General features: G+C 40.0%; 1 protein-coding gene across 1 annotated transcript in view; it reads left to right on the forward strand.

The window, feature by feature from the left end:
- The window catches only part of LOC136886580 (protein timeless homolog), a 666,887-nt gene that overhangs the window by 572,679 nt on the left and 78,940 nt on the right, over nt 1–15,268 (forward strand). The window contains exons 4-5 of the mRNA XM_067159391.2: nt 10,330–10,423; nt 14,557–14,755. Coding sequence (XP_067015492.2) covers nt 10,330–10,423; nt 14,557–14,755 — 293 coding nt within the window. The remainder of the gene's footprint in view (nt 1–10,329; nt 10,424–14,556; nt 14,756–15,268) is intronic.

Here is a 15,268-nt window from a genome sequence, read left to right on the forward strand (position 1 = left end):
TAACAGGCGATTAGCCCCGATACATGTTCACAATGCCCCTTTCCATGCACGAACAACTAACAACAAAAGAAAAGAAACACGAGACTCCTTGGGCATGCCATGAGGTCCATCAGATACCCCGGAAACGCAACACTCCCAAGGGAGGGTCACCGTAGCAGTCATCCTCAGTCCCTACATGCCACGTCCATCGTCTCCACTGAATGTTAAGAAACAAAATAAAATAAAAAATAAAAAGATAATAATAATATAAAAGCCAGAAATAACATTAATAACAATCAAAGAAGGATAAGTTAACAATATACTACTACTGTCCGGCCGTGTCATCACCCCTGGCGAGAAGAAAGCCACCCTCCCAATGATGACACGACCGGCCCTATCCGTGGGGCCCAAAAGAAGACCCCAAGAACCTTACCAGATGACAGTGCGGTTCTCTCACCATTCCATTGCGGCCGGCCACGTGAGGCTGAAACCGCTCTCCTCCCGTATCCCGCCTCTCTCATGTCTCCCTTCTTTTACATATTTGGGGTAGGCCCGTCCTACCCCGACCTCTTACGGGTATGTTCTGCTCTCCCTTGCCCATCACTCCTTACCATCTCCTACTATGCGCAAATAGTGAGAAAACAGCGCATGCCCAAATATATACAACTGAGTACCATGCTGCTAGCTTACTACAAATAATAATAAAGTTATAATGCTCGTAATCTGCTGAGGCTACGGAACATCAGTATAAGTGTTAGAGTAAAGTTAAAACAAACGATAATAAAAGAGCAAGATAACTGGCCTGTTTAAAAACATGATTTCGACGCACCGGAGTACTATGTGTTCGCTCGAGTGTGCTACCAATGCGAGTACAAACTGTGTCGAGTAGAGAGTGGAAAACTCAAACGCAAGTAAACTAGTAACTTAAATAACTGTAAATAGTAATTTAATAAATTTAGTGAAGCACGTTATATATCTGTGTAGTAGTTTTGGTTCTAAGGACTGGTAATAATGGCGTGTGGTCTTCGGAGAGACCTGGTGCAGGTCTTTCAACTTGATACCCTGTAGGCGACCTGCGCATCCACCTAAGACGAATTCTAATGACGAAGACAGCACAAAGACCCAGCCCACAAGCCAGAAGAATTGACCAACGAAAGTTAAAATCTCCGCCCCGGCCGGGAATTGAACCTGGAACCCCTGGGACCAAATGCCAGCACGCTAACCGTTTAGCCATGGAGCCAGACAGGACTCTAATAAGCCGCCACAGCGAGATTTAATCTATAGCTTGTTTAGAGCGAGTTGGAGTCTGGCTTCCAGGCCCTTTTAGAAAAGCTCTGTGATCTTAAAGTTTTTTTTTGCTTTACGTCGCACCGACACAGATAGGTCTTATGGCGACGATAATCTTAAAGCTAGCCAGAACGAACTTAAGATGGAACTTATAACAGAGTATGTCACAACTTCAGTCCATTCAAGACGAACTCAAAGCAGACTTGAGTGGACAGTATGCTCTTGAAGTAATATTAGAAAGCGACATGTAGGACATAAGTGACATGGCAGGGGGGAAAAAAGTCCAGAGCAATACTTCATATTGCAGAGTCCTATGTTCGAGATTTGAGACAAAGGGTGAATGAAATGATTGATAAAAGTTCAAGATAATACCTCAGATTGAGTCCAGTGTTTGAGATTTGAGGAATAGGGCAAATAAAATGTCCGATAGGGTCTATACAGTTCAAGGCAGTACCTCAGATTGAGTCCAGAGATGACATCTACAGGGAAGGATGACTAACGGCCCTGGAAATCAGTCCGAAGCCTACCAACACCCACGATGTGACGGAATTTCATCGCGGACGACGTTCCGGACCCAGTTCGAGACCGTGGCCAATCTTAATGGGTGGAGGCCGGAGGACAGGGTCGTACAACTCAACACCGGGCTGCTTGGACGAGCCACGGAGAGGAGAGACAGCATCCAGCCGGGGCCCGTGTACGGAGATATAGTGAGGGCTCTCAAGGGATACTTCGGTGACCGCCAGCTGACAGCCTTCTACCGAATCCAACTGAAGAAGGAGTCACTGCGGGAATTCGCCGCACAGATAGAACATATCGCTCACGATGCGTTAGATGGCTTACTACTGAAGCATAAACAGCAAGAACGCCTTCGTCGTCGAACTTCGCGACGCCGAGATCCGCCAACACATGATGCTCGGTGGGTAGCATTGCCTTAAGAATGCCCTCACCACCGACCTAAAAATTGAAGGCCGGGCTGAGTGGCTCAGACGGTTGAGGCACTAGCCTTCTGACCCCAACGTGGCAGGCTCGATCCTGGATCAGTCCGGTGGTATTTGAAGGTGCTCAAATACGTCAGCCTCGTGTCGGTAGATTTACTGGCACGTAAAAGATCTCCTGCGGGACTAAATTCCGGCACCTCCGAAAGCCGTAAAAAAGTAGATAGTGGGACGTAAAGCAAATAACATTAATTATTATTAAGTTAAAAATGGAATCGGCGAAGGTGACTGCAACTTCGACGTCATGGGCAAGGGTGCAAGCCTTCAGAGTAAAGGAGAACACAGAAATCCGCTCGTCACCACTAGAGTGACACTAACCGCCGCCAAGATGCCGAGGCTCCAGAGGAATCATCTGCTGGCAATGCGACGAGCGCGGCTATTTGAGGAAGGACTGCCAGCAAGCACCGACCCAGGGAAACGAGTATGGGCCGACGAGAGAAGGGCTCGTTGGTGCAGTCATTATCATCACCTCGCTTCACACAGAACGTAGTCATTGAGAGGAATGACGACAGCCTGATTGCGGACGACTGGCTTGGGATAGGCAGTGCCGCATCGTGATAGATATCACCGATGACGCCATCTTGGGACTAGGCCTGCCCCGGACTTACAAAGCGACTGTTGACGTGGGATTATGTGTTCTGTGGTTGGTTCGTAAAGAAGAAATGCTCTGACGCCCCGTAACACGCTCCCAAGTAGCAACAGGGAAGTGATACCAGCCCGTAGTGAGGTGGTGGTGACGGCACAACTTGAGGGGCCTTTGGAGGAGCACAGTGGAGTAAAGGAACCCAGACTGACAGCTACCGAACGTGGACTTTACCTGGCTAAGACACTCGTACCGGTACAAAACTGCGTGTCTATACGAATTGTCAAATTACTAAGCATTGTAGTGCAGACGCCCTGTCCAGGAGACAGTGCCCTGATAACTGCACCCACTGTCGGAAACTTGATAGATGGCACAACTTGAGGGGCGTCCGAAGGAGGACAGTGGAGTAGAGGTACCCAGACTGACAGCTACCGAGTGTGGACTTTACCTGGGCAAGACACTTGTGCCGGTACAAAACTGCGCACTGACACAAATTGTCAGATTGCCAAACATTACAATGCAGACGCTCTGTCCAGGAGACAGTGACCTGAGAACTGCACCTACTGTCGGAAACTTGAGAGGCAGGCAATACAGCGGACATCCAAGCCATGAGGAATGTAGACTTGGATGGGTGGGATTGCACCACCCTGTGGAGGACATGGTTTGCGGTTGAAGGTGTCGGGCAGATTCTATGGGAAGTTGAGTCGGAACAGCGACCATCATGGAAGGACATCACTTAGTATAGCCATATGTACAAGGCATTTGGGGCTCAGAGAAAGTCCTTGGACAGTTTGTTGACATGCATATAGGAACTGGCCAACGGCAAGAAGAAGGTCGTCCAGTGGGTAATTTCTAGGGACAAAAGGTTGCAAGTGGCTGAACTATACAGAGGCCCCACAACACACCATCTTGGGGTCAATGAGACCTTGGATCAGGTCCGGCAACACTACTACTGAGTGCAACCGAGGACGGAAAGGTGGTGCCTAATGTGTGACACCTAGCCAAGGCCCTTGTACCTAGATTGGGGGGTCAGATGCAGTAGTACAGCGTCAGAACATCCTTTGAGAGGATAGCCATCTACATTGCAGGACATTTCCTGAATTGGGTGCCAGAACTCGCTGCTTGCTTCTAATCGTAGACTATGTCACCAAGTGGCTTGAAGTCTACAGCATCCCCAATCAGGAGGCATCATGTGGCCGATGCCCAAGTGAAAAACTATCACTTTGGCGACCAGGGCAAGGCCTTTGAGTCAGCATTGATGAAGGAAGTTCTAAAACATTTTTATATACACAAGACACGAATGACACCTGTCTACCTGCATTCAGATAGTACGATATGAGTAGTTCATGAAGATCGTCGAGGAGCATCCGAGGAAGGTGGTATTAGCACATCAAAGGGACTGGGATGGGAGGATACTCTTCTTGCGGATGTTCTGCCGTGCATCCACTTGCGAGATAACATGCATGATATCTACTAAAATAGTCTCTGGAGAGAAGGACGTCTGCCATACGACTTAATGCTCGAGATGGCTCCTGAGCAAGAAGACTACATGTGGAAGCTACTGGAACAGCACAATGACATCCTCAAGTTAGCCTGACAATATCTGAAGGTAGCTAGCACCCAGATGAAGGTCTGGTATGACCTGCAGGTAAACTCGGCAGGATTCCAGAAAGGTGACCAAGTAAGGCTATACCAACCGGTACGGACAAAAAGAAGTCGCTGTGATATGGTATCTACATTGTCATCAGCAGGATTAACAGCGTAGTCTGCAGGATTCAGGGGTAAGTTTTAGTGTTACCAGTTTGGGATATGTCACTAAATCTTGTGAAATTGAAACGCATAATACCGGGCGGTAAGGGGCGTGCGGCTGTGAGCTTGCATCCAGGAGATAGTGGGTTCGAATCCCACTGTCGGCAGCCCTGAAGATGGTTTTCCGTGGTTTCCCATTTTCACACCAGGCAAATGCTGGGGCTGTACCTTAATTAAAGCCATGGCCGCTTCCTTCCAACTCCTAGGCCTTTCCTATCCCATTGTCGCCATAAGACCGATCTGTGTCAGTGCGACGTAAAGCCACTAAGAAAAAAAAAAGTAATAGCAACTAAAATTCATATTTGCAAATAGTGACTCTTTGAGTCAAATTTAATATTTCAGGGATAAATCTGGGAGATTTTATAAATGCTAAACTTAAATGCAATTATTTCCAAATTAGTATATATAGCATTCAAGATCCAGTTTAAGCACAATTGTATTTTCTCAGTAACATTAACATTGAACGTCCCTGAACACAGGCTTAAACATAAAATAAGGGCTCCATGCTGACAGTAATCAGAGTTGGGAAATAATTGAATTACTTGTAACGATTACTATTTTAGTAATGTTTACTCAGAATCGTTACTTTTCACAAGATGTAATTTTTCTCGTAATTTACTTCTGAAAATACTTGTGATTGTTACATTCTAGTAATCGATATACATCGCATCGAGAGCTTGGTAGCTTTGGAGCCCCAGCATACCAAGGGTATAATTCCAGGATACGACGCGCACTTGTTCATTTACTGGCACGTTACTGGTTGGAGTGGTGGTGGTGATTATTGTTTTAAGAGGAAGTACAACCATCCTCTATTAACACTAATCAGAAGGAAAATTGTGGATGTCCAGCACTTCAAAAAGTGAAGGCTTTGGTAAAAGAAAGGGAAGGGCCATGCAGGGCATGAAAATGACAGATTCCCTAGGCATCAAAAACCTAATAGCGTGGAGGTCGGGAAACAATAGCTGACGAGGACACTGACACAAGTAAGTAGGAGCAATGCCTGAGCGCCAACCCACGTAGACACACAATCAATCAATCAATCAATCAATCAATCAATCAATCAATCAATCAATCAATCAGTCACTACTGATCTGCATTTAGGGCAGTCGCCCAGGTGGCAGGTTCCCTATCTGTTGTTTTCCTAGCCTTTTCTTAAATGATTGCAAAGAAATTGGAAATTTATTGAACATCTCCCTTGGTAAGTTATTCCAATCCCTAACTCCCCTTCCTATAAACGAATATTTGCCCCAATTTGTTCTCTTGAATTCCAACTTTATCTTCATATTGTGATCTTTCCTACTTTTAAAGACACCATCCAAACTTATTCGTCTACTGATGTCCTCCCACGCCATCTCTCCACTGACAGCTCGGAACATACCACTTATCAATTTAAGATTATTAAAATTTTTATTAGTCAACCTATTCAATACAAATAATATTTGCAAAGTTAGGACTTACATCCTATTAAACTAAGGTCTAAAGGGACATGTTTCGCCCTTTAAAAGGGCATCATCGGCCTTTTTACACTCATGCTAAAGGTAAAAATCAGGATCCTGATTGTCGATATAAGAAAAAGTATATAAAATGAGAATAAAATTAGGATGAATATTATACAACATGTGCAATCATGAGTTCTTAAATGACAATTGACAATTAAAAATTATTTAAAATGTTTGCGAAGAAATAAGAGTTGGTATGGTTATTACATCAGCAATCTTAAAATGATCTTATAAAACTGTACAGTTTTATTGTCAGTTGTCATTTAAGAACTCATGATTGCACATATTGTATAATATTCATCCTAATTTTATTCTCATTTTATATACTTTTTCTTATATCGACAATCAGGATCCTGATTTTTACCTTTAGCATGAGTGTAAAAAGGCTGATGATGCCCTTTTAAAGGGCGAAACATGTCCCTTTAGACCTTAGTTTAATAGGATGTAAGTCCTAACTTTGCAAATATTATTTGTATTGAATAGGTTGACTAATAAAAATTTTAATAATCTTAAATTGATGTACATTTTCAATACGGACCAAATATGAAGTTTGTAACATGTAACATACCACTTAGTCGAGCAGCTCGTCTCCTTTCTACCAAGTCTTCCCAGCCCAAACTTTGCAACAATTTTGTAACGCTACTCTTTTGTCGGAAATCGCCCAGAACATATCGAGCTGCTTTTCTTTGGATTTTTTCCAGTTCCTGAATCAAATAATCCTGGTAAGGGTCCCATACACTGGAACCATACTCAAGTTGAGGTCTCACCAGAGACAAATATGCTCTCTCCTTTGCATCCTTACTACAACCCCTAAATACTCTCATAACCATATGCAGAGATCTGTACCCTTTATTTACAATCATATTTATGTGATTACCCCAATGAAGATCCTTCCTTATATTTATACCTAGTTATTTACAATAATCCCCAAAGGGAACTTTCACCCCATCAACACAGTAATTAAAACTGAGAGGACTTTTCCTATTTGTGAAACTCACAACCTGACTTTCATCCCCATTTATCATCATACCATTGCCTACTGTCCATCTCACAACATTATCGAGGTCATTTTGCAGTTGCTCACAATCTTGTAACTTATTTATTACTCTGTACAGAATAACATCGTCTGCAAAAAGCCTTATCTCTTATTCCACTTCTTTACACATATCATTGATATATATAAGAAAACATAAAGGTCCAATAATACTGCCTTGAGGAATTCCCCTCTTCATTTTTACAGGGACAGATAAAGCTTCACCTACTCTAATTGTCTGAGTTATATTTTCTAGAAACAGAGCCACCCATTCAGTCACTCTTTTGTCAAGTCCAATTGCACTCATTTTTGCCAGTAGTCTCCCATGATCTACCCTATCAAATGCCTTAGATAAGTCAATCGCAATACAGTCCAACTGACCTCCTGAATCCAGGATATCTGCTATATCTTGCTGGAATCCTACAAGTTGGGCTTCAGTGGAATAACCTTTCCTAAACCCAAACTGCCTTCTGTCAAACCAATTATTAATGTTGCAAACATGTCTTATATAATCAGAAAGAATGTTTTCCCAAAGCTTACATACAATGCATGTCAAACTGACTGGCCTGTAATTTTCAGCTTTATGCCTATCACCCTTTCCTTTATATACAGGGGCTACTATAGCAACTCTCCATTCATTTGGTAAAGTTCCTCCATGCAAACAAAAATCAAACAAGTACTTCAGATATGGTACTATATCCCAACCCATTGTCTTTAGTATATCCCCCGAAACCTTATCAATTCCGGCAGCTTTTCTAGTTTTCAACTTTTGTATCTTACTGTAAATGTCATTGCTGTCATAGGTAAATTTTAATACTTCTTTAGTATTAGTCACCTCCTCTATCTGGACATTATCCTTGTAACCAACAATCTTTACATACTGCTGACTGAATACTTCTGCCTTTTGAAGATCCTCGCATACACACTCCCCTTGTTCATTAATTATTGCTGGAATGTCCTTCTTGGAACCTGTCCTTCGTCTCCCTTTTAGTCGCCTCTTATGACAGGCAGCGAATACCGTAGATGTTTCTATATTGCTTTCACCCACAGGGGTTACAGGGTTGAGTTTGGAGCCGGAATAAACAAGTGATGGTGTTTGAATAAATATTTTGATTTAGTTAGCCTGAAAATAATGAAAACACAAAAGGGACGAGCAAATTTTTCTTGGGAGAAATCGTTTTGAAAGTCTGACTAGTCTCACCTAGTGATGATAGCCACTTAATGTGTCTATGCTAACTGACACAAAATGAAGTAATGTATTTTTCCTTGCAAAATGTTGTCATTCCATCCCCACGTCAAAAACATGCCAGTGATTCCCTTAAGACTCACGTCCTGTGAAGTAATTGTAATTTTACTGACTAATTTTTGAAACGTAATTAGTAATATTGTAATTGAGTAAATTTTTCTCAGGTTATTGTACTTGAGCCCAATTACTTTTATTTTGTACTTTTCCCGTCACTGCCAGTAGTGCACTGTTGTACTGCTGCAGCCACATTCTTTGACTCATTATCAGCTAAAATTTTAAAAATTTCAACTTCAGTTGATTTGAGTCTACTACTTGAAGGCTGAGGCAGTGTGTTATATTTGTACATGTTACAGTGTTGTAAGAAATTAATAGACTGGTATTATTTAAATAAAACTGTGCTTTGATCTACCTCAGTCAGTTTTTTGGGAGCATCATATGATCAGTGTGAATGATGACCCTAAATACAAGCAGCATTATAGGAAAATTTGGGCGTCTTATCTTGAGTTTAAAGGATGAGTCAGCAAGAGCAAGTATGTGTACTGCAAATGGAAATTAATGCTAAATTATATCAGAAAATATATCAAAACCCAAAAACAGTAAATTTCAGATCCTTTTGACAGTTCTTGGCAATGTAAGCTACTGCTCAAAAGTGGGGCTGAAATAAGAGGCGGTAAATTATCAGAAGTTAGATCTGTACAGGAAAATATTTTCTGGCAGCAAAGCTGCAAGTCATATTAATATACACAGAACAGATTGCAGAGAAATAATTGTAAAAGTGCTGGCTCCTTACTTTCTAGGTATGCTGTGTGATGGTTTTTGTGGATATTACTTGGTGTTGGTATATGCTATTTCACTTTCATAATGCAAAAATAATGTGTGCATTTTTAGGATTAGTACAATTAGAATCAAGTGCTGCTGAAGCCATTGTCAATTCACTAAAACATCTATTTACCAGAAATAAATAAGGAATGACAATTGGGGTAGGGGTTGACAATGCTCTGCGACCAGAGAAATTAACAACATTGTACTGTGTATGAATGGCTGAAACAAGACTTGAAAATTTCAAATCTAAAGTAATGGAAGACACACTACCAAGAAAAACAGACCTTTTATTTCAAAAAATATATAATTGGTTTTCTCATTCTGCAAAGCAGTTTATAGAGACATTACAGGACATTAAATAGGGGAGAGAAACTTTTGAAATTACCATCAGTTTGTGACACAAGAGGGCTCTCTTTTGAACCATTTTATACAAGATGGACCAAACGAGTTGGCATTGTGTTTTGAGTCACGTAGCTGTTAGCTTACATTTGGGAGATGGTAGTAAAAGACTACGAACACAGGACAAACACAAAAGGAGAAAAGGATCCCAATAGGATAATATGTACTAGAAAAGAACAAACAAGCATCAAAATCAGACATATAGAAAGAGAGACAGGAAGGAGTAAGAATTGAAGAGGACGGTGGTAATGGTTGTAATTTTTGTTTTAAAGGTTAGTACAACTCCTTTCTAATTCATCTCTTTTAGAAATTAGGTGCTCCATATTAAATGTTCTACTCCTGCCCTATTCTAAAGCATTTAATGTACTATCCATTGCCTATTTATTGCATTAAATAATCAAAATCCTTTGTAGAATATTGTATTCATCTTTCACGTCACTGAGTATTATTCACAGTCTGCCAAGTTTTTTACTTAGACACCATATGCATACAATGCTCAAAGGTTTAGGCATATCTGAATCATATGAGTTTTTGTCATTGAATTTTCTGATGCTTTCTTAAAAATCTAAGTTAGAACTGCCTGTATTCCTCATCTACTTTTTTTTCCTTCGCTCTTTCTGTAAAAAAAAATATTATTGTGTGAAACATGATTAATGAGTATTATTTTATTTGTATAGAGGAGGAGGAAGATGAAGAAGAAGAAGAAGAAGCAAGGGCTGCCAGGATAGCAGTATCTGAACAAACATTCCAGTTCATGGACTTTGTTAGGAGGTATGTTGCTGGATAAGGTATCCTGAACTGGGACATTCACATTAATAAACTAGTATACCCTCCTAAACACAGGGATACATCTATTCAACAGCTGGGTTATTTCATAGGTTTGCCTAATGAAAGTGATGGCTGAAATAATATAAACGGTAAAATTAAACCTTGAACCTCAGTTTAGTTTGGAGTGCTTTCTCCAGTTTCCAAGTCGTGCCACTTTATAAATCCCGCAGACCTGTTTTTCAAACTATGTCTGACTACATACCATCAAAGTCCACCAAAAGACGTAATAGTTTGTTTCCAACCTGTACTTTTTTGGTTCCTTGCATTAATGCAGTACGAAGAATCAGGTTATCAGCAAGATAATCTTACATTAATTTCAGCCTTAATTGTATTAGCATATGAATTGTAATTGTAACCAAAGAATGCAGTATTCATCATGAATGTTCTTAACCAGGACCATCCATTTATGTATCTTGGTCTTCCTTGGCCTTCATTTGTAATTTTGTACCATAGCTTGTTTTTCTTCACTTATCCATTTAAATGTCTAAACCATTACAGCCTAATTTTCTCCATTTTATCATTCATCTTTTCTACCTCTTATGTCTTCTCTTCTCGCTGTCTTCATCATCTGTAAATTTTATTTCTGCTACCTCTATTCAGTCTTCTTTGACCAAGTCTTGGCAGTATGTCGTAATTGGTAAGTAATATGCCGTGTATATTATTTCTTTAGCAATTACATATTGCACCCCCGCAAGAATAGTGGCACAACTAAAAAATGTCACTTTTAAGTTTTGACATGCACCATTTAAAAAACCTTTCTTTCAATCTAGAAAACTGTCATAAGTGTAACTCCTTTCTTTCTTGTGAAAAATCAGAAATGCTGTTGTACCACTTCAGCATTCATCGTCAGTCAAGAATATTGACACTTCTTAGTTGTGATTTATTTCATTGAAATCTGTGAAAACGTTATGTAATACATGCTAAATTTTATCATGTAGAAGTAGTATGATAAAGTATTATCCTTGATTTGATATGGTGTCTTGAAGTTTTCTATTTTGTTTTCTAAGAAACATTCATTTCTGAGTTGTGTCACTATTCTTGCGGAGGTGCGATATATCTTAGTCCATTGCAGATTCCATACTCTGTGACAGAAAACATTCCCAAGTTGATTCTATTTATTTAATTTATTCATTTATTTAGTTTATCATGCTTATTTGACAATCGTGAATTTATACTAAAGGTACTATATATATTTATATACATATTTATGTTAAAGACAAATACATGAAAGAAAAAAAGAGAAAATAAGCTAAGGAAGACCTATATGGGTAGTTCAATGTCCAAGTTTCCTCAACTTTGGGACTAATATCCAGTAATTCTTTCAAGGATCTCAAGGAAGCATGCAGCGAGCATTCTTTCACATCATGCTGAATTGTCTGTGCTGCTTCACAGACGTCGCAGTTAGGGCAATCTTTCTACCATCAGTTGTGGAGAGTAGAAACAGTTTTTCCATCCTGCACCTGATACAATTAAGTTTATACCCTCTAACATGAGGAAGGTTGAACCTTGGAAATTTTGCAGTTGGATTTATAAATACTCAGATAACAAAGCTAACAAGTGTCAAATGTATAGGTATGGAGAACAGTGGCTTTCAATGTAAGTACACGGGATAGAATAATAGAAGAAACACATGGGTCCAAAAAAAATTTCTGTTAAACGGTCATCAAATGTAGTGCAACAGAGTTGGGTGTGAATCATCATCATCTTTTCTTGACTGATACTCATTTCCCATTGCCCTGACTGACATAAGCTTTGAATGAATTGCAAAAAAAAAAAAAAAAAAGATTAGCATATTAAAATAGATATCGATTAAAAAATAATTCTGGAATCTCACTGAACCGGACAAGTTTATGGCTTCTTATGCTCTTTAACAGTGATCTGTGGTGGTGTGTAGTATTGCCCAACAATTCCAGCCCTACAAACAGTTTTTGTATGGGAAGCAGCAACAGATGTGTGCCTGCATACCTTCTTCTCAGGTCCCAGACTTCCAAGCGGTACCCACCTACCATGCAAGACCTGGACTGCCCTGAATAGAATCAGAACAGGACATGGCCGATGCAGAGCCGCTCTCCATAAGTGGAAAAAGCTACCTAATCCAGACTGACTGGGGAGCTCCACATCAGACTGTTCATCATATCGTCAGGGGATGCAAGATTCGAGCCTATCACGGTGATGAAACTGACTTCCTGCTGGTAACTCCAGGTGCTGTATGCTGGATTGAAGAACTAGATATTCAATTGTGAAGCACAAATGATTTTGTCTTTCATCTCTAAATATATATATTACTGATATTGTCTGCATAAGCCATACGCTAAATAATCCAGCCGTACATTTCATTTTTCTTGAAAGATCAATAATAAGTAATAATAAACTACTCTATGTTATGAAGAAACATTCTAAAACTAGAAACTCCAGCACTGAAGAAAGAAGTTGATATTTGTTGCTTTTTTTTTTCCTCCTATCCCATTGTTGCCTCGTTGCCATAAGACCTATCTGTGTTGGTGTGACATAAAGCAAATTGTTAAAAAAAAAAGGATATGATATTAACCTCTTAACATGAAAGCCCGAGTATACTCGGGGTTTTATATATTTATATAAAATAAAATCCCGAGTATACTCGGGAATTATGGAGGAAGAGAAATGAACATGATGTTATTTGCAGATGATATTGTGATTTGGGGAGAAGACGACAGGAAGGTTCAAGAACAGTTGAATGTGGTGAATGGGAAGATTGAAGAATGTGGATTGAAAATAAGTGTAGAAAAGAGTAAAACTCTTGTTATGACTAGAGGGGAGAAAGAAGGGAAAGGTCAGATTAGACTTGCAGACAAGTCCCTGGAAGTAGTGGAAACGTTCAAATACCTGGGGAGTGAATTAATGGAGAATGCTCGACTGGATGCTGAGATTAGTAAAAGGATTCAAGCTGGAAGTTGTTTCTATCATAGTGTAAGAAATATGCTATGGGACAAAGATGTGCCAATGGAAGCAAAGGATACTATGTACAAGATGTATTACGTACCCATAACAACTTACGGAGCAGAAACTTGGACAATGACAAAGAAGGATGAGAGTCGAATACAGGCAGCCGAAATGAAATTCTTGAGGAGTATGATACAGAAGAGTAGAAGAGACAAAATAAGGAATGAGAAAATCCGGGAAGAAATTGGAGTGGAAAAAATGAATGATAGAATAGAGAAGAGCCGACTAAGATGGTTTGGGCACATAAAGCGAATGAGCGACGAAAGAATGCCAAAAAAGGTGATGGAAATGCAAATTCAAGGAAGGAGAGGCCGTGGACGACCACGATTGAGATGGAAGGATACCATCCAACGCAGCATTATAGAAAGAAACCTGGACTGGGACACAGTGTTGGAAGAGGAGTGGTGGAAAGACCGAAGAAAGTGGAGAGGAACCATATTTGCCCCTACCCAGCTACAGCTGGATAAAGGGAAATGATGATGATGATGATGATGATGATGATGATGATGATGATACTCGGGAATGTCGCTCATTGGTCGGTACCTAATTTAAAAGCCCGAGTATACTCGTTTCTTGTTGTTTCTCAATATTTCCGCCAGATGTTTATGAAATTATTACTTTAGGGTCCTATTTTTGCCAATAGATGTCTCTGACTCAACCGTAGTGGATGTCAGTGACTCAGGCAGTTCGTTTTCGCGGCTTTCCAGCGATGTAGCATTGTGTGTTGATCCTTGTTTTAGGGCATTTCACACAGCCACAAACATTTGAACAGTATTGAGTGTCATGTTGTATTACTTGCCATCTGTTTAGTGCTGTGTTATTTATTTTAGAACCCGTAAAAAATATCACGAGTATACTCGGGATTTTAAAACAGGAACTTTTCGGTGGCTTATATTTCATTGTTAAGTTCGAAATTTTTTTATTGTTACCACTGTCATTAGTTTTCAATAAATAGCCCATTTTAACAATAAAAAATTAGGTAAAAAAAGATCACAATTTTGTAAATAATTGGTATGTTAAGAGGTTAAAATGAAAGAAAAGCAAGCTCATTCTTTGTATTGCTATTTAGTGTTTCTGAATGTTATGTCTGTTTACAGGTTTGTGCATTATCGTGTGATACAGTCGTGTGGTCTGATGCTACGTCAGTTTGAACAAAATGCTCTGCATACCAACCACTGTGCATTGAAACTTCTCCACAGAATAGCATTTGATTGCAAAGTACCTGCTATCTTGTTTCAAGCCACATTGTTCCGTACTTTTCAGCGTATTCTGGATTCTTCTGATCCTCAGCACAAGGTTAACATTCTTATCATTGGTGTTGCTATTTTAAGAATATTATTTTTATACTTTGTTGCTGTATTATAGCTCTACAGTTTACAGGTCTGCCGACAGTCTCCTAAATGCAAGCTGACAACTTTGTGACCCAAGCTACTCGTTCGGTGCAAATAATTCCTGAACACGTGTACTTTGATATTCATTTACGTTTCAAGGTACCTTTTAGTGATATAGTATGTTTAGTATTATGTATGCAGTGGAAAGAGAACAATGTAGTGAACAAATATACACAAAAGACAAGAAGTTAGGATAGAGCATAACTGAGCAAGTTGGCTCACGGTAGCTGTGAGCTTGCATTCAGCATTAAAGCCCCAGTTGCTTCCTTCCCAGTCCTAGTCCTAGTCCCATTGTTGCCATAAGACCTATTTTTATCGGTGCAACACAAAACAAAATAGCTATAGGATAGGACCATACACCTAGAGAAAGAACACTGTGGCAGATCTGTACAAACAGGTGAAGCATCACAGTGGAGGC

Source organism: Anabrus simplex, chromosome 1, assembly GCF_040414725.1.
Source record: "Anabrus simplex isolate iqAnaSimp1 chromosome 1, ASM4041472v1, whole genome shotgun sequence".
In the NCBI taxonomy this organism is placed as follows: Eukaryota; Metazoa; Arthropoda; class Insecta; order Orthoptera; family Tettigoniidae; genus Anabrus; species Anabrus simplex.